At 43.3% G+C, this 20,002-nt stretch overlaps 1 protein-coding gene across 2 annotated transcripts in view; it reads right to left on the bottom strand.

The window, feature by feature from the left end:
* bbs9 (Bardet-Biedl syndrome 9) overlaps positions 1 to 20,002 on the bottom strand; it is a 159,406-nt gene that overhangs the window by 90,814 nt on the left and 48,590 nt on the right. For both annotated transcript variants that reach the window (XM_041942228.1, XM_041942227.1), the window contains 4 exons: positions 15,752 to 15,892; positions 14,620 to 14,715; positions 13,647 to 13,819; positions 13,260 to 13,412 (listed from right to left, as the gene is read on the bottom strand). In XM_041942228.1, the coding sequence (XP_041798162.1) occupies positions 13,260 to 13,412; positions 13,647 to 13,819; positions 14,620 to 14,715; positions 15,752 to 15,892 (563 nt within the window). The remainder of the gene's footprint in view (positions 1 to 13,259; positions 13,413 to 13,646; positions 13,820 to 14,619; positions 14,716 to 15,751; positions 15,893 to 20,002) is intronic.

A 20,002-nucleotide genomic window follows, 5' to 3' on the forward strand; every position in this document is an offset into this window, starting at 1 on the left:
GCTCTGTATGGTGGGGACACCATAACGAACACACCCTGAGTCGCAGTGAGTGTTGTTGGCTTTTCCCTGCAGCCCTGTGTCTCACAGCAATCCAAAAACCTTTGCTAAAACACAAAATGTAATTACATGTGGAGAAAACTGCCTTCCAAACATACATTATGTAACCCTGACTGTGTCGGTTCAGATCCCAGACCTCCGCCTCCAGCAGAGATACGACAGGATGTCCCTACATGGCTGCAATTTGGTTTCTTCTTATGGCAGTGGTCTATAAAGTGAACTTCACTACGAAAGTGTCGGTTACAAGACTAAAAATTATGTAAAATTAAATGTAATTTTCCTAAGCTGGTTAGCATGCCACAGCAAAACACCAAACACGTGGCTGTGCTCTGTTTAAACATGCAGCTCAATTCATTCATTACTGTCATTGCGTCACATGATAAAATATGACCGGACAGGACAGTGAGAAAGTCAGGTTGCTGTTTCCTGACTCTGTGTGTGTGTGTGTGTGTGTGTGTGTGTGTGTGTAGCATTGTCTGTTTGCAGTAACAGACCAAAACAAGGCAGACAAAAAACAGAGATCCTCTACGACTACAAATGGGCACCACACACAGAGGCACAGACACACACACACACAAACACACAAAGACACAGGCACAGACACAGACATACACACACACTCATGCACGCACGCACGCATGCACGCGCTCATGCACAGGTGTTACACACTGTTATTCAGCATCTTCTCTTTTCTTCTTCTACACTGGGCTTTGTGAGGTCAGTGTGAGGCTGCAGGCGTGTCAGGAATTAGGATTAGTGACTTCAAACCTCAAATTTGTACATTTTGATTGTACAATAATTATTTACCTTTAGCATTTCATCTTTGCATATAATCACAGTCATTTTTGTCATTTTACTGTGAAGAAATGCTTTTTTTTCCCACTTATCATGAGGCTAAATCCATGTGTACATACTGATAACAAATGTAAGCAAAACATTCCTGGATTCAGATTTGATTCTGTTCATGAAATTAGAAACTTTAATGTACAGTTTTCCTCTTTTATTGCCCCTTTAAGGTCACTTTAAGGTTGTTAAAGTCTGAGATTATCGTAAATATTCTGCATCAGTTTGTTCCAGCTCTTCGTGGAAGCCATACGATGTTCACACTGAGTGAAACACTCCAACACAAGACCCCATGACCAGAGTATGCTTCTAATGGCTGACACAGCATTTAGGTGGCGCAAAGAAAATAAACTGCTTGCAACGTTATGCTGTTGATGCTACTAATCATACGTACGTGCCCCACAATGCATTGCTGCAGACTCCACGGCTTTCCATTACTTTTTACTGAATAAAGAAAAGCTGCTGAAAATAAAGAAAACTGTTTTCTTCTGACAGAGAAAGAGAAGAAAGTATTTTTCCCAGAATGGTACATGCACACACACACTGAAACACACACTAAAACACATACATGTTCCCTTGCTCACCTACACAACCACACAACCTGTGTACACACAGCGTCCCTCCAGTCCAACACTGAACCACACACTTGATGCAGTCCAGACCAAAGAGACCTGAGAAGCACACACACACACACACACACACACACACACACACACGCACACACGCACACACGCACACACACGCACACACGCACACACACACACACACACACACACACACACACACACACAGGTCTGAGGTGATGGTTTTGGTTGTGGTCCCAGTGAAAACGACACTAATTTGGAGGTAAGGAGCTTTGGCAAGCTGAGTCAAAATTCCATAAACTTACAACTGTAGAGGCCTAAAGCTAATGAAAAGCTAACAATGCTAATGTAAACTAAAGAGGTAAATGCTAAAGCTATTGTGATGCTAACACACTAATAGCTTGGCTTGACACTCAGTCCACCTTTGCTTAGATCACTCATCCTGCCAAACACACTGGTGGCTTTGTAATGCGAATTACACACACACTTACTTTTATAAACATGAACACACACACACACACAGACAGACACACACAAACACACACGCACGCACACACACACACACACACACACACACACACACACACACACTGCTGACAAACTCCAAAAACCACACTAAATAAGTTGTACCCACAAACACACCCTTGGCAGCAGTGAGTGTGTGCATTCGTGTGTGTTGGAGTGTGTGTACGTGTTGCCCCTGCCATGTCTGTTTGCTTTTCTCTCAATGGTCTCCTTTGAAGGACAGAGGAGATGAGGAGGGAGAGAGAAGTGAGTGAAGGAGGGAAAAAAATGAGGAGAACTCTGGGAATTCACTGCAACAAGATAAATATCCTCAGCTCGGCGTCGCGAGGCCGCCGCACTCTCTGTCCTTCAGAGACGCACGCACGCACGCACGCACGCACGCACGCACGCACGCACGCACACACACACACATACACAACATTTCTTAAAACAGCGATGATTCAAATTGTCAGTTGAGGAGCTCCCGATTCTAATCTCTTGCTGTGAGTCAGGTCATCTGACGTTTAATTCACTGGACATCCAAGTACAACGCGTCAACATCAACGTGCACAGAGGAAACACAAAACACACACACACACACACAGAAAACAGTGAGGAAGGCTACGTTTCACAAACCTAATCTTGACTTGAAACGACATCCCTGATGAGCTGATAGTCGGGCTGGGTTATGATAGTCCATTCAATTTAGGATCTGTTTCATTAAGCTCTGACTCAACAGATCTGGTATTGAATCTTTAATCTCTGTTTTTATTTGCAAAAAGCAATGCAGGAAACATTCAGGCAACATCAGCAGGTTTTTCTTCACAATGACAAATGTCACTGGTGGCAAAATCTTTAGCTAATTAACATTAATTCTGTACAGGTGTTCGTGAAATGTTCGGCTTTTGTCTGGTTCCTTGCTGCTGTGAGTATTCAGACTGTTTGGGACTGAAAGGAAACATCACTCACACTTATACTTGTGTGTTTTATTGAATCTGAACAGATTCATATTTGATAAAAGTCCAGCAGCCTTTGACTCAGCACCTCTACACGTCCTCTGACAGCCAGCGTACTGATGCAAATTCATCAGTAATAATGACTTTTTCTAAAAACATAACAAAAAATCCTGGAAAAAAAAACATCTGCACATAACCAAAAAGCAAATATTTGATGCATTAGATTCGACTTCGGTACAGTTCTACATTTCACTGCATCTGCTACTTAAAACAGAGACATAGACACACACACAAACGTTTTCCAGCCTGCGCCCAAAATCCATTAGCTACAGCTCTGAATGCAGATCTGTATATATTGTTCCACTGTATTATAGTTCGACAGACCGCCGACTTGTCAGATTGTGCATATGGTTTCCATACACGCATACCACATGACGCGCTCCACACAAAGCTATATTCACAGCTAATTAAATAATGGAATGACACGCGCACACACAGGGATCATTGTTGAAATGGCATTTCCTTAACGAACAGGAATTTATTCATCAGAAATCCGATGCTTTCGTCATGTGGGTGCGGTGTGTGTGTGTGTGTGTGTATGCTAGTGTGTAATCTTATTATTTGGGGTGCAGAAAGTCCCGCTGGTTGAAATAGTGATTCGTCTGCGCTGACCTGGGATCAGACTCTAAACACAATACATTACAATCAGTCTGATGACATTAACGCAATTTACTTTGCTTCAGTGGTTTGAACCTAATGTCCAGTCAAATTTACTTTTTCTTTAAATGTATGTTTATGTGTTTTTTGATCCCTGCATCACATTCATTTACCTTTAACCTGCATGCTGACTTTACGTTTCATTCCTTTTTTCCATTTTTCCTTTCTGGGTCCGTAGTTTACTGTAACTCTCATCTCATTTCTTCATTTCATCATCAAGCAGTTTTTGGATATTTAAAGCCTTTATGAGAGACAGTGGAGACATGCCAGTGAAGGGTCCCCTAAACTACTATGTTTTTCATTTTCTTGTGTTTTTTAGCTCATTAACTCATTTGATTATAACTTTTAACATTCCTGCCATTCATTTTCTTTGTTGAAAAGCCTACTTCAAGCATTACTGCATTACCTCCTATCTTTTCACTCCAGCTACGACATCGATTGCAGACCAGCGCACACAAATGGACGTTTTTAATCACCACTTCACTGTGGTCTTCTGAATCATAACGTCACTGAAAGCAGACCAGTTTACAGTCTGTGGTCGACACGGCCAACAGCACGAAGCCCCACACACTGCCTCGTGTGCTGCGAAGTTGATTTCATTTACTCTACGGCCAAACAAAAGCTTCCCACGACCAAAGCAGAATGCAAACAGCACCCTGCTGCGGTTTTGTATGTTACAGTCAGAACTTCTGTGCCAGAAGAGCGAGGCAGGGAGTTTTCAAACCGCGACAGCAGGTCAAAAATGACCTTTGACACCACGTAGAACGAGCTGAGATCCAGATCTATCAGTGAGCTTTAGCAGGGTGGTGCACGGTGATGGTGGAGCCACAGATTTCCCAGGTGATCCTTTTACGTCCACTGATAGGGAACGTGAGCTGGGTTTAGACCGTCCTGAGACAGGTTAGTTCTGTCCACCATCAAAAGGGTCTAAAATCAGGCCTGGACTGTTGGCACTGAACTATCAGACTGTTTAATTAAAGCTGCAGGGAAAAAAAAAATCCTCCAGTCTATAATCTCTGCTTCTCTAATCTCCTCCCAGCGTGACAGCTTTCCAACATGGATGAGTTATTAAATCTCTGCTTGGTGCCCAGCAACAGGACACAATGAGAAATGATGCAGTAAGCATGGTGGGAAACTTCTTCTTAATATATTCGCTGGTCAAAACTCTTGTTTGTTTGAATATTTTGGCAGGAAAGCTGATAAGTGGAGCACAGCAGGACCGCATTGACGACTCTTCAGAACAATAAAGGAATTTTTTTTATTTACTGTACCCTGAGGCAGTAAACTTACTTACTCACTACAGAATAATACTGTACCATTGTTCTCTTAATGCTTTCTACATGTGCAGTATTCCTGCTTTTCTTCCTTTCAGCTCTTTTACTCTTTAAGTTTCACTCAATATTCTCTCATGTTCGTTCCTCTATTTCATTAATTCTCGATGTAGCTCCTCTTTATTTACACTGATCCTGTTTTAACTCCTTGTCTTTGTGTTGTTATCCGATTGTTTCCTCCTGTGCTTTATTTCTTACACTGTTTCCTCCTGTCTTGTGCTGTACCTCTTTGTTCAAACTTTTATTCCTTATACTGCTTCCTTATGTCCGTGAATCTCTGGTCTTCCTTTAAATAATTAATCTATATTTCATTCCCCTCCCTCCCCCTCGGTTATCTTTCTCTGCCTCGTTTCCTTTCTCCTCTCTCTCGTCTGCCCTCTGTGGTGTGATGGAGAGATCAGATCGCTCTGTCATTTGCGGGACAGACAGCAGACAGATGAAAGCAGATCAATAGGAAATAAAACAGACAATAAAAGTCAGATTTGTTCTTTGATTCTTTCAGCTGTGGGATCAGAGGACAGGAAGCAGAGGAAAGGAGGGAGGGGACATCGTTTACAACTCTCTCTCCCCCTCCGTCTGCCGGATTCAGATCCCTCTTTTCATGTTACTTCAATCTTCTCCTTTTGCTTCACAATCACAATTTGAAACAGGATTGTTCTTTTTTGTGATGAATCTTTGTATTTTCATCTTTTCCATCTCTCCTACGTCTCTTTAGCAGCAAATCCTTTTTTTGCATCGTCTGTCCTGCATCACATACTCCTGGAAAAACAGATGCATTGTGTTTTCATGTCTCTGTCATATTTTGTTCCTCTTTGTCTTCTTTTGCATTTTTGCATTTATTTGTTTGCTTTTCCATTTATTAATCGCTTTGCATTTCCATCTGCCTCTCCGATATTTCAGTAACTTTCTCTCCTCTTTAAAACCCTCCTGCATTAAAAAAAGTGAAGATTTTAACCTTGTTAACATGTTCATATGGTGTTTTTTACATACTGCAAGACATATCATAAGAGAAATACGCAGTCAACACCACAGCTGAGCATCTCCTGAGCTGCAGTGCACCAATGCACCAATCGACTTGTTGGTTTGAGACTACGGTAAAAACGAGGGGTTTCAGAGGAGAAGCTGGGTGTTGCTTCGTATCGGTATTTTGCAAGTTAATTTTCACTATTTAGAAAAAAGCTGGCAGATTTTGGTTTTGGTTGTAAAGTTGCAATAGCAGAAATGGTGAGGCCTTGTGTTTTATCAAGGATCTGAAAATCCCAGAGTCAAACTGTCGCCTGCAGTCGACTTTCTCCAGAGTAAAACTTGTATTGAAGCCTGACACTGTTCCATCCATTTATCCACAGGGGACACAGTGAGTACAAGCCTACATGTTGGTGAGTTTATTTTTATCGTGTTTTACCCGTTAGCTTACGTTCGCCTGCCAAGCTACATGACGATTCAAGTCAAATCCTGCCGAGACATTTCATTTGTCCTGGCGGTGTTGATGAAGAAACTCACAGCAAACAGAACATCTCAGCTCAGAACAGCTTGTCAGACAGTGACGCTGCCGATGAGATTTGTGTGTTTGATGAACAGAGTCGAAGCTGCAGGCGAGCGGCAGAGGGCTGGGTGGAGACAGAGGTGGAGAATACTTAGATCCACACATACTACATGAAGGCAAAGGCGTAGCGTCACATCTAAGACAGAAGATGTGTTTTTAATCTGGGCCTGGAGAGGAACTTCAACTCATTCCATCTCCCGAGCTTTCTGCCTTCACCTGAGACTTTATATTCAGGATATCCAAAATTCTCAGTCTTTGTATTTCTATGTCTGCGTTGCACTTTTCATCTGTTTATCTCTTCTATCCTTCTCTGCATTTCACCCTCAGATCCCCTCCTCGACAGTCTCTCCCCCCTCCAACCCGTGACCACATCCATATGTTAATAATAAGGTTTTCTCCAGCTCCACCACATCTGTGAGGAAATCCTCTGGCAGGTCATCTATGTCTGCCTGATAAAGACCAGTACAGATGCTTCATCCCGGCTCTTCTCTGCCTCCCTTTGTGATTGCTTTTACATGACTTTTATACTACAGCTTATGTCGGGTCCAAAAATCTGGCCTGACCCCACTGGAGCTGATGTAGATTGTGTGTTATCCCGCCTGCAACTGCTGCAGCATTGAATGAGCTCAAACCTGATTAAAATCTGTGGAAGGCAAATAAAATGAAACATGACCTGATCAGGCCCGGGGGAATTCAGAGAAATTAGAGCCAGACTGGACCCCGAACCTTTTCTGCTGATCAGGGTGGGGATGATTTGGTACGGGCTGAGAACCAAGACTCTATCACAGGACAGTTATGAGATCCTCCCGATATTACAAGGTCTAAAGCTGAATCGGAAACATTTGCTACCTGCCATTGAATGGAGTCCCAATGTAAACCCAAAATAATGAAACAAGGCTTTCAAGACATTTGTGTTTGCTCATGACGAATCAAAGTTGTGAAACAGAGACAGAAATTAAAAGAAAAATGTGCACCAGGAATCTAAGACAAATACATGAAACTCTATAAATTAGCACATTTTTTTATGAATGAATGCGCTGAGGAAGCCCAGTGAAGTTAAAACTTTATCAGCCTTATACAAGAAACAAGTGGTACTACTCGAGATACTGTCCTCACCACAATAACTACAGCAAACACCTGGTAACAGGCTCAGGAGGATCTGTGTGTGCGTCTATCTGTACACATGTACAACTGGGGGGTCCTCACCAGGGGATAAAAAGACAACATCCCTCACCAAGGACATCCCACCCCCAACACACAGACACACACACAGCACATTGACTGTCAGTCAGTGGTATGAAAGACAGCCATTCATTGATAAGACAGACAGTCACATAAACAGACTGTCTGAGGGAAAACAAACCAGACCACCGTCACCCCTCTGTGCTCCATTCAGCCTCCAGAGGTGTGTGTGTGTGTGTGAGTGAGAGAGTACTGATGGGTGTAAATGTGTGTGTTCCTGCAGTGAAACATCTCTTGGGGGGAAGTCCGAAAATGACTGAGAAACAGCAGAGAGAGAGAGAGAGAGAGAGAGAGAGAGAGAGAGAGAGGGAGAGAGAGAGAGAGGGAGCGAGAGAGAGAGAGAGAGGAAGTTTCTCGGCTCTTGTCGGTCCTTTAATCTGATACACAAACACACAGGGCACCTAAGAGCCTGCCATTCACACCAGATACACACACATCCTCTCTCTTCATGAACACACAGCCGCTAACATGCTAACACACAGGCTTACACACATACACTTAAAGATATGCACACGTCTGAGAACATGTATGTATGCACTTTAGGGCTGCGTATACTGTAAGTAAGTAAGTAAGTTTAAATGCCAGCGTCAATATTGCTCATGCAGGAAAAATTACATGTATTACTCATTTTGACTGTGGCTGCTTCATTGGTGGAGCAGCATTCTGCTGCCAAGGCTGGTGTTATGTCTCTATTTGGGTGTCTTCACTTCTGCTCTCTGTATTTTGGATCAGGTGCGATTATCCTTGGGTTAATTCGGACTGTCCACTGATCAGATTTTTGCTCATCAGGGTTGAGGTTTTCCAAGAGTCTGTTCTGGAATGGGTACAAAGACGTCTAGAGAGTGGGCAGGGAAAGAATATATAGCAGATATAATATGCTAAAATGCTTATTGCAAATACACTGTTTATGAACACAGACGGCGATGGCCACTGCAGACATGCACAGGCCATCAAGTGTGTGTAACACAAAATCCACTGAAATAAATTATACACATTAATATGCACACAGTCCTAAATGTGAGTACATGCAAGTGGCCAAATTAAACATGAGTCCACATACATATATATACACACTGAAATGCACACTTCCTCATGCACTCTTAGACACACAGACACAGGGAGTGAGAGGCCCGGCTGTTAATGGCGGTGGTCCTGCGCTCCACAGTGGGATCTGTGTTTAGCCATGTTTAGAGCTCCATTTGGGGCCAGATAAATCAAGCTGCTGTCGACCAGAAGCCTCCATTAGGGGCCCTGCGAGGCCCCTGGACGGCCTGTCAGTCACCCCGTCAGTCAGCAAGCCGCCCTCTTCCAGCGTTTGAACTCATAATTACAGGGAGGCTCAGCTTGGCTTGGACCGGCCCGGCTCCCGAGCCGCCCCCCTCACCAGCGCCCAGACGTCAGAGCTTGCTAGCCCAGCGCTAATGCTAATACTAACAAACGACGGACATTTCACCTCCAGAGGAAACAGCGGCGGGGAAAATATTTATGGAAACTGAAAATCCTCCCTCGATTTGTTCTGCCCCCTTTGGCCTCTCTTCATCCATTTCCACAAACTCCTTCTACGGCTTTTAGTTTTTATTTCTTTGAGTGACAGTCCTGGGTTTCCCCTTGAATTTGAGAGGCTAGCAAGTTAGTTAGCCTCAGAGTGCTAGCGCCAGGCTAACCCCTGGCTGCCACAGATCAATCAAACACCAGTTAGAGGGGAGAGTGTAAAACAAAGGGGCTGCAATGACTGATGGCTTTTTAAGGAGTGATGGGGGAGGGAGGTGGAGGAGAAACACACCTCCGACCAGGACAGAAAAACTCAGAGAGGACGGCTGGAGATTACAACCAATGACTAAACAGACTAGTGAATTTTGTCCATAGCTGGTTTGTCTTCCCCACCAGCCGCTTTACCACGTAACAAACAATCATTCATTCATCTCACTCTATTCTGAAAGTCATCAATCATATTCCGCTGGTCAAGCGGTTCAAACATTGGGTGTATTTTACAATCCAGCCACTGTGGTCGGCAGATGAAAAGGCTTCCTGCGCTTACACGTATACACACACAAAGTCAGACGTGGCTCGCTGGCTCTCAGGAATTCATGAATAAAATATAGGCCCATAAAGGCAGCATGAACAATGGAAATATTATCCTCCGCTGCATAAATGTACAGCCGACCACAGAGTATTCTCACAGGGAGCTCGTTCCTCTTATCTCTGACGGCTCGTCGGCGATGGCCGGCCGCCGCATGTGGAGACACACACCGCTAACGAGGGGGAAATCCCCCCCCCATCACCCGAGATTGATGCAGAAAATTTACCCGGCAGACATTCCTCTGAGGCGAAATGAAAGAGGTGCCTGGTTCACCAGCATTCCTGATTGGCCACACATTCCTTTGCGATTCTAACAACAGCGTGATTGCTGGCGCGGAGCCGTGGCTTCGTGAGGTAAACACCCACAAGATTTCTACTTTCTAAACAAGCTTCTGAGGTTTCACCTGGTGATGTTTTTTTGACCAGGAACTCATCAATTAAATGCCTGTTATTAACCGGGAAAAAAAGACTACGGTGGGAAAAGTGAAGGAAAACTGTTTTACTTTCCAGCATCAAGAGCACTGAAGTGCCTCTGTGATGAAAGTGGTAAGCTAAAAGGACGACTTGTTTGTAATTAGAAACAGCAAGAAACAAATACAGAGAACAGACAGGCTTGAACTGAGAAGTTTAAAAAGAAAATGAAAAAAAATCAAATAAGGAAATAAACTTCAAGAAAAATGATTGATGATTAATAAAAAGGCTGGAAAAGAAGGAATATGGAAATGCCAAAATTCATGACCAAAAAAGGGAATAAAAGTGACAGAAATCAAGGAGAGAAGATCCACACGGACACATGAAACTAGAAAAAAAAGGCACTGTAAATCAAATTAAAAGCATATTTGATTTTAGGCTCATCCAACTCCCCAGTCAACCTTCTATTAAAAAGGAGGATGTGATGCATCCTCATGGAATCCGTCTCGTTACAGAAGGAAAACTGCTGAGCTGGCCCCGGCCTCAGCAGCATGACTCCTAATACTGACATGAATTATTAATTTGACGCATTCATCACTCTTCCGACCAGCTGTCAATAGCCTCCATTATGGCGGGTGTGTATACATTACAGAGTGTATAGTGTGTCAGAAACTTCCCGCATACGAGCCACTGGATGGCGGGAAGGGAGGAAGGCCGAGAGGGAGAGAGACGGAGAGAAAGAACGGGTGATGGACAGGAGTGACAACAGAGAGCATTAGCCTGAAGAGGCAGAGTCGTGATATCAGAGATAGATATCGGACAGAGAGAAAGAGCTGGGGCAGCATAAGAAAATGGCATTTTGACAAGTAATTCAAACTGCACATGGGGAGTGAAGAAAGGCAACGTTTGAAGAGGTTACACAGAGTTTCATGGTGATGAAGAAATTATATTACAGTGATACGTCACAGCCCAGGGTGCTGTTCGCTGAGCTCAGCTGGTTTCTGCACATTTAAACAGACGCAGACAAACACACAAACAAAATCCTTCAGGTGTGAGGGTTATCATCCATTTCCCATCGTGGTCTCAAAGGTTTCTCTGTGCATTCATCTGCTGCACACAGCTCTCAAGCGTCCACATCCCTACTGTCCCTTTTTACCATTTGCCCTCTAATCCCCGCCCTCATGAGACTGATGACCAATGAAAAATGGCAAATGACAATCTATGACTGGACACGGGTGATGATCAGTTTTCGTGAGCGCTCAAACCAAAGATTAATTGTTGTATATGGCCAATGAGAATTCTCAGTTTTGATTGGCTAGCAGATGTTCCTTTATTTTCTTGTAATGTAACAGATCTCTGACCCAAGTGACCTCATGTTGAAATGGGCCAGAGGTGTGGACACATCAGCAGCTTCTTTTCAAGTTTTAGTCAGATTGTAGTCTCAGTTTTTCTGCTGACTTCTCATGTCAGAGGATTGTTCCTCAGATCACTGATCCACCTGCTAACCTTGCAATATTTGCTGTTTTATAGCATGTAAACAGATGAGCAGTGGCAGTATAGGAGTCATATGCATGTAATTTCTTCGAGGTCAGGTGAGACAGGTGGTCAGTGGGTGGGAATTGTCCCCATTTAATAACAGATTAAAAAAGGTCCAGGTGGTTTCTCGCTGCTCTTGAATACATTGACATTATTGCAGGATCTCAATAAATGTTATTATCACAACAGTTTTATCACAAAGTATTTAAATGCTGATTTAACTGTTAAGGCGGCAGATGTTAAACAGAGTGAGGACATTAACATTTAAGGCAAACAAGTTAAGAACTGGCTCCCTGATGTTTGTCCTGGCGACTAGCAAGCCAGCCCGAGGTGAACATGGTTTATTTGAGTTAGAACGGCATTAAGAACTTCAACAAGCTCATTAATTTCCTCTCATTAAGCTCCGACAATGTCTCTGAACTCTGAAAGTGAATGTAAATTAAATCAATGCATTGTTCGAGCACCGTGCCGGACAGAGAGAGTGGCTGTGATCACAGAGAGACAAACGGTGACGTACTGACAGCTTTAACAGCTAATGAAGAGATGATGTCACAAAGCGTCGCTACGCTAACGAGAAGCTAATGGACGGCGGAGCTGACGACCGCCAAGTCGGCCTCTAGAGTAAACAGCAGGGGCAAGGAACCATCACTTTGTTCCACACACACACACACACACACACACACACACACACACACACACACACACTAAATGCAGTTCCACCCCCCCCCCCCCATACGTCAAACTTAAACTAAGGGCGAGACAAAAGTTTAACGGCTGCTTTGTTTTAAAATCAGCTTTACACTGACACACACACACACACACACACACACGCACACACACACACTTAACACTCTCTATGTAACAGCATGAGAGGGAGATAGGGTGTCTGCACAGGGGCGTGCGGGTACAAGTCTATCTGTAACAGGTTGTGTCTGTTTAAACTAATGTGACTTTGTGTGTGTGTGTGTGTGTGTGTGTGTGTGTGTGTCAAACTGGGTGTGAGCTCACAGCTAATCACCTAAAGAGAGGAAGTCCATAAATCAGCAGAGCATAGCTCTCACACTGTAAATCTACACTACACGTCATCGCTGTGTGTGTGTGTGTGCGCGCGCGTGTGTGTGTGTGTTTGTGTGAGTTAATGAAAGGCAGCTAAGGAGAGGGTGAGAGTGAGGTTTACTCTCTAAAGTTAAAACTTCACCTAAGGTTGTCTGGTCTTGCAGTTTCTTCTCCCCAGACATGTCCTCCAGCGTCCCCTGGGGGTTTCTGGGGGGCCATCAGACCAGATGGGATATCTAACCTCCTGATCTGCTCTCAGGGCTCTCCTAATCAGATTCCGAACCACCTCACCTGGCTCCTTTCCACAAAAACTTTCGACTCCAGGTCCCTCTTTTATTACCCATGTGGCCATCAGCCCAGTCTCACAGCAGAAATACAGGTGAGTGTGTTTGTGTCTGACCTGGCTGTAAGTGGCGTCCAGCAGCGTGTCCAGGTTCTGCAGGGGTGCCGGGGTTTTGTCTTTGAACCGGGTCAGCAGGCGGCGCTGGATGGCTCTGAACTGAACAGCCCGCTCTGAAAGCAGGTCCTGGTACTGCTGAGCACTGACACGCAGCTAACACACACACACACACACACACACACACACACACACACACACACACACACACACACACACACACACACACACACACACATGATTGACATGATGACAAGATGATTTGGTCATTTACATGGAAGATATGGATCTCCTTTTCTATGGAGAGCTTAACTTTCTGTATAACGTGTAAATTAGACTTTTTTTACTGCTTTTATCGTGTCATCTGTGTGTGTGTGTGTGTGTGTGTACCTGGAAGTGGTGGTCTACAGACAGGAAGTACTCCTGCAGTGGAAGCGGTCCACTGAAGCTCTTCTTGAAGTCTTTGACTCCCAGTTTGGAGAAATGTCGGTCGAATCTCTGGACCAGCTCCTTCACCACCAGCCACATGTCCTCAAAGCTGTCACTTTGAATACGGTAACGCTCTGAAAAAAAAACAGACACACACACTTACACAGGGGCTGTGTGTGGTAATGTGACATTAAAAATAAAAAATACATTAAAAATGAATTTAAATTGTTAAAAAATTGGAAATTGAATTTGTATTGATGTGAGTTTAGAAGTAAAGACAAAAGCCAAAGAAATGTTCAGTGCTAAGCTAACAGCTAAAAAAAGAATATAAAATTTATTGAATTAAGGTGAAAGGTTCAACAGTTTTAGTATCAAGAGGTTCTGAAAGGTGTCAACAGGTGTACTTAAGATATATCAAAAGGTCTTGAGACACGGTGAACGGTATCAGGAGGTTTGTTAAGGCCTACAGGAGTAATGAGAGAAATACGAGGTATGGATAGCAGGATGTTCAGGGGTATCAAAGGTATCAAAAGGCATCAATATCGGATAGACATCAGATATCAAAAGGTATCAAGACGGATCAAATGTTGTTACACTGCCTGAACTATCAAAAAGTGTTGGATGACAGATTAATATTTGCAAGACGCTTCTTCCATAGTGATGAGTTGTTAGCATTAAGGGACTGTAAGAGGCTCAAGAGGCATCAAAAGCTAAAGATGGCATTTTATCAAAAGGTACTGAAACCAAAGAAGCATCAAACTGTGTAGGAAGAGGACACAAAGCAAAGTAGATGTGAGAGAGATACCTGGTAAAATACATACAGCCCTGAACCAGTTCTGCATTAGAGATCAATAATTCCCACATTTATGTCTGGACCAGTTTTCATGAAGGTAAACCAGTTGTCTCTGTCATGTGGTGCTGTTGTCAGACTCACGGGAGGTTTTGGAAGCCAGCACCGTAACCTTGGCTCCTGACAGGAACTGGAAAGCCAAACTATTCCCATCCTTATCTTCTGACTTTGCTGAAAACTCTGCAGAAAGAGACAGAAAGACAGACGGCAGGGTGATGAGACAGATAGGACAGCCTATCACGATGCAAGACGCCAACAAAGGTGGCCGAGATACAGTCGCACTGTTCACAAAGACACGCAACATAAGCAGGCATGAGCTTACACAAATCCCCCTCCACACAAAAAGCACACACTCGGCATGAGCGCTGAGTGTGTGTTTAGACGTCAGAGCTGCTGATTGTAGCTGATCGTTGGATAACTGAGAAACAGAAGAGAGATTCCCAGGGATGAAACACACACACACACACACACACACCCACGCGCACACACAGCAGAATCACAAATAAATAAAGATGCATAAACACACTTGTATAAATACACAACCACACACACACACAGATATGTTAGCAGCTGATTACTCATATAAATGTACACACATGCACAGCCACACATCTCTGACTCACTCTCTGACAACACTCGCTGTGCAACCTTCCATCTCAGAGGAACTGAACAATGATGCCAGAGAGAAAAACTAATTGTTTGATCACTGATTTTATACATGACTGAATTTGCAAATAGACTACATACATATAGCGTTTTTATCCAAAACACTTTGCAATTTGCATCTCATTCATCCATTAACTCTCACACTTCAACATGTGGAGAATGGCAGCTGGGGATACGAATCTCTACGGGCCCAAACGTGTCACGTGACCGGCGGTTTCACCGAGCTGCATGTCGGCTTTAAAAGTTCAGTGAAATAAAAGAGCTGCCTTTCCTGTGACAGGCTCTTCTTTTATGGTGTTGTCTAATCTTGCACTCTGCCAAAACTACAACAAACTGTAGTCAAAGATTTTGGGATAATCGAGTTAAACACACACCTACAATAAAATGGATCAGAGCCTCAGTTTCCAAAAACACTCGCCAAAATCACACACCCGTCTCCAACCAGGCAATGTGTTGCAAATGTACTATTCAAGTGCAGAGTCCTGATTGTTTGGGAAACTGAGACCACCACCAGTGTGTGTAAGGGTTTTGTTGTGTGTGTGCGCCTTACCTGTGAAGATGGAGGTGAGGTCGACTGGTGCCTGGTTGGTGTCCACGGTGATCTTAAACTTGGTGGTTTTGGCTGGAGAGGAAGGAACACACACCAATGCCAGAGGAAGACTGAACCTGGACTGGAGAACCCTGGGAACTCCTGAGAAAAAGAAAATACATCAAAATTGAAAAACTACCTTCATAATATTTTTTCCTTTTTGTGTTGCATTTTGTTCTCTGAAATTTAGTGGCGGAAATTTAGCCGCTGAGCTGCCAACGCCCTTTAAGTGGAGCCGTTCTCCACCAAACTGTCGCTTTTTAGGCTTTGTCTCCAAACAGCAGTCAGGTGAGCATTTGTTAACACAGTCAACACTGCAGATCTTCAGATTACACGAGTATCTGAGAGCTACGAGACTCAACATCAACAGCAGGTTTGGAGGGGTGTTTTTCGAAGAGCCGAAAAGGAATATTTGTGAAAAGTGGGGGGAAATTTTGAGAAGGAAAAAAGAAGAGGGGAGGAGGAGAGTTAAGGCCAACTATAACTATGTCCTGAGCTTAAGCAGTGCTGAGCTTGGCAGAAATCTACACTTAGCAAGAATAACAGAGCGAGGGAACGGAGTGATGGAGGAAAACGGTTGTTAAAGAAGAGATGGGGCGAGGGAACCAGGGGGGAGGAGGAGGGCTAACGACAGGAGAGGGAGAAAACCTGAGTCGAGCAGAAAAAGAGTGGAAATAAACCAGCGTGTGAGAGACTGAAAGAGGAATAATATGAGAAACGACAGCTGCGGTGGGAGGGAGGGGCGGTTTAATTGTGGAATGTTCCAGGTTATTACAGATAGTAATAATTACCTGCAACTACTGTGCACCTTTTCATTCTGTTCATGTAATTATTATGTGATTATGTGAATAATTCGATTTGGTTTGAATACATCAACTGTGGAGGAAAGAGAAGAAGAGAAGAAGGGAGGCCAATGAAAACAGGAGAACACAGAGGAAAGGCAAGGAGGGAGAAAATCTCCTCCCTCACTTCATTTCTCAGTGACCCAACACAACAAACAGGGTTCGATACACGTCGTCAGAGTTAGTGTGTAGTAAGTTCAACCAATATAAAAATCAGAAGCGCAAACTCCTTTCTCAATGCTAACAATTCTCCATGTTTGAAAGGTAACACTATTAGTGATATTTAATAGTTTGTCACCTGGGTTTGATCTAATTCCCCTTTTTTAACATCCAGCTATCTGAGAAGTCTTTGATATCAATCCCCCACCAGCAGGTGAACACAGCATCAAAGGTCTGGAAAAAAAACTGACAGCAGAAACATCAAATCCAGATTTTCTCAAATGTTTTTAGCAGTTTTGGTTTGTAGATTTAGAGCATTTCTTGGGTTTCTGCATCTTTTAGCCTGTTAACTACATATCACTCATACTTTATATATCTGATGGTCATATTTCACGCTGCACCACTGTTTTAAAGTAACTTTGACGATAATCAGAGCAGACGTGATGCACACTGACTCGAGCAGGTTTCACGTCTCTTCAAGCTGAATTTCAAAACATACTGAAATGACTGAAACCACGGCCTGAGAGGACGGAGAAAAACATAAAAAAAAAAAACTGTGGTATGCTTTGGAAACTGGTCAACACTAAGGTAAAGTATATGTATATGTAGTGAGTGGATAAATAGGCAGAAACAGGTCTTTTAAAGGCCTCTGCTGTATAAGTGATACTTGGTGTGTGAGCAGAGAGCTGACTGCATGTTTATAGCTGACTGTATACTTCCATGAGAAATATGCAGGAAGAAAACAGCATTGTTTTTATTCAGTGATTGAGGAACTCTATTTCCCCTCCCAACATAGATCTAAAGGGCCAGAGTGAAATAAACAAAGCCCAGGCTTTGATCAATCATTACAGATATAAATCACTTTAACTGAAGGCCAATTTAGCACCTTTTTCTGGAGCTTTTAATTATCTTCCTCAGAGTTTGCTCGGTTGTCACAGAAATCTCTCTCTCTACTATCTCGTAACGAACATCACATGTTCACAACACTCAGAGATTTGAGTGGTTTCAGTGGTTGCATGTGGAGATAATGCTTTAAGTGCTAACAAAAACAGAAACACAGGGCTTTGCGTTGATACGTACATGTGTAAAACATAAGGTGTGTCAACAGAAAGTTAGGCTGACCCATTTTAGTCTATTTCAGGATTAAGCAGACCTCCATCGATACTGTACTGCTGTGCATTCACTTTTACACATGTGCTGATACAATAATGTAAATCTTATTATGGGTAATGAAGAGTTTAAAAACGAGACATTTTCTGTTCTCGCAGGTCGTTCAATGTGGATGAAAATCTATTCCTCTGGTGTTAAAGATGGATGGTGACAGAGAAAAACAGAAATGGAAATAAACAAGATTAAAACAGATGACATGATGACAGAGAGAGCGAGCGAGAGAGACGAAAGATGGAAGAAGGGAAGGAAGGATAGAAGGGTGAAATGGAGGAAGAGGAAGGGAGTGGAGGTCATGTGAGGGCAGAAAAGGCCAGGGGAAACATTTTTCTCAAATTCAGCATTGCCATTTACTAGTCACCACCACTCTGTGTGTGTGTGTGTGTGTGTGTGTGTGGTTGTAAATCTCGTCTTGTTCCGCTCCACCTCTGTGCAGGCTGTCGTCACCAGGTTACGCCCTCGGTGCAGAGATTTACCTGCAGCACCAGTGTGTGTCAGTGTGTGTGTTGCTACAGTTTCACAAAGCAAACCTTTAAAAAGCATCAACACATCTGGGAAACTGTTTAGGGCCTCCAGACAGCTGCATTATGTTAAATATATAATAAGAGCAACAAAGGTGAGATAAATTTCCCAGGAACAACACAAACATTAACTGTGTTGAATTATCAAACCTTCTTCTCATAAGTCAACCTGTTCATGTTGTATTAACAAGTATAAAATCCCTGCTGTATTGACCTGGAACCTGATATGAACCCACAAACCACACCTGCCTAAAATCTCCGCTTCCTTTAATTTGAACTTTATTCACGTTCCACTTTTTCTTTGCTGTGATATATTACTGACTGTTGCTGAAACCTACCCTCAGGGATGTTTTATCGAGGAAAGGCAGAGTGCAGTAAATGCTTTGTACAAGTTAAACTGAACCTAAACTGAAACTGGGACTGAGAAGATGAACAAACACGCTTTGAGGCCGTCTAGACTTTAGTTAGACGAGGTCTCAAGAAATGAGGTAGGAAAGAAAATGTATGTCTAATGCAACAAAAAGACTCTGACTCAGTCGTATCTGCTAAAGTCGTACTCTGAGTCACGTCACACAGAAGCTGAATTTAAATGCAGGATCATAATTTGCCGGCGTTGCCCTGGCAATAAATACACGTTGCATCGCTCGCCTACGTCAAATGTCACAGTTTTAGTCCGTTTGATGACATGAAAGACGACACGGCACAGTGGAAAGACAAACAGCAGACTGCTGGTGTTTGACGAGATGCTCCGGTGAGACTGAAGCCAGAGAATGAGAAACTGACTAAACACCCTTCCTCAGTTACAGTAAACTGAGGTTACTCTGTTTGTCTTACAGATTCTTCGTTGTATTCACTGCTTGTCCTGAACTTCAGTCTTCTGTCATCTGTAGTTTGGGATGTGTAAGTTTTCTAAGAGTGTAGAAACCACAGATATGTCACATACTGTGACCTTTGACCCCAGACCAACCTTCTGATAACAGATTACATGACTGGTGATTTGGGAAACAAAGCTTGGTCAACTGTTACACACACTTAAAATCACAATGGAGAGCACCACTACTGCTCCTTGTAAAAGCTGCTGTACCTCGACTGTACTGCTGTCTCACAGGACTCTGATTCCAATTATCTGGAATCTGTGTGTGTGTGTGTGTGTGTGTGTGTGTGAGGGGGGGAAAGAGAGAGGAGACCACAGAGTTTATTTGAGTAGAGGACCACTGTACAGGATCAGGTTCTTACCACAGCTGCAATGATGTCAACCGTGTGTGTGTGTGTGTGCGTGCACATATTTGAAAGATCAAATGTGTGTTTTAAAGATGTGCGTGTGTGTGTCTGGATGCAGCATGCAACACACACAAGCTCATTCCTTGTGTGTGTGTGTGTCATTTCATCATTTCCTCTGTGATACACACAGTCACAGGCCAGTCTTCAACAAATCCTGCTCATGTGCAGCTATCCTGTATTAGTGATGTGCATTAAACGGCCCCATTGAGAGCCAGAAAGTCCAGGTGTGGATTTCTGGATGA

Source organism: Chelmon rostratus, chromosome 8 (genome assembly GCF_017976325.1).
Source record: "Chelmon rostratus isolate fCheRos1 chromosome 8, fCheRos1.pri, whole genome shotgun sequence".
Lineage (NCBI taxonomy): Eukaryota > Metazoa > Chordata > Actinopteri > Chaetodontiformes > Chaetodontidae > Chelmon > Chelmon rostratus.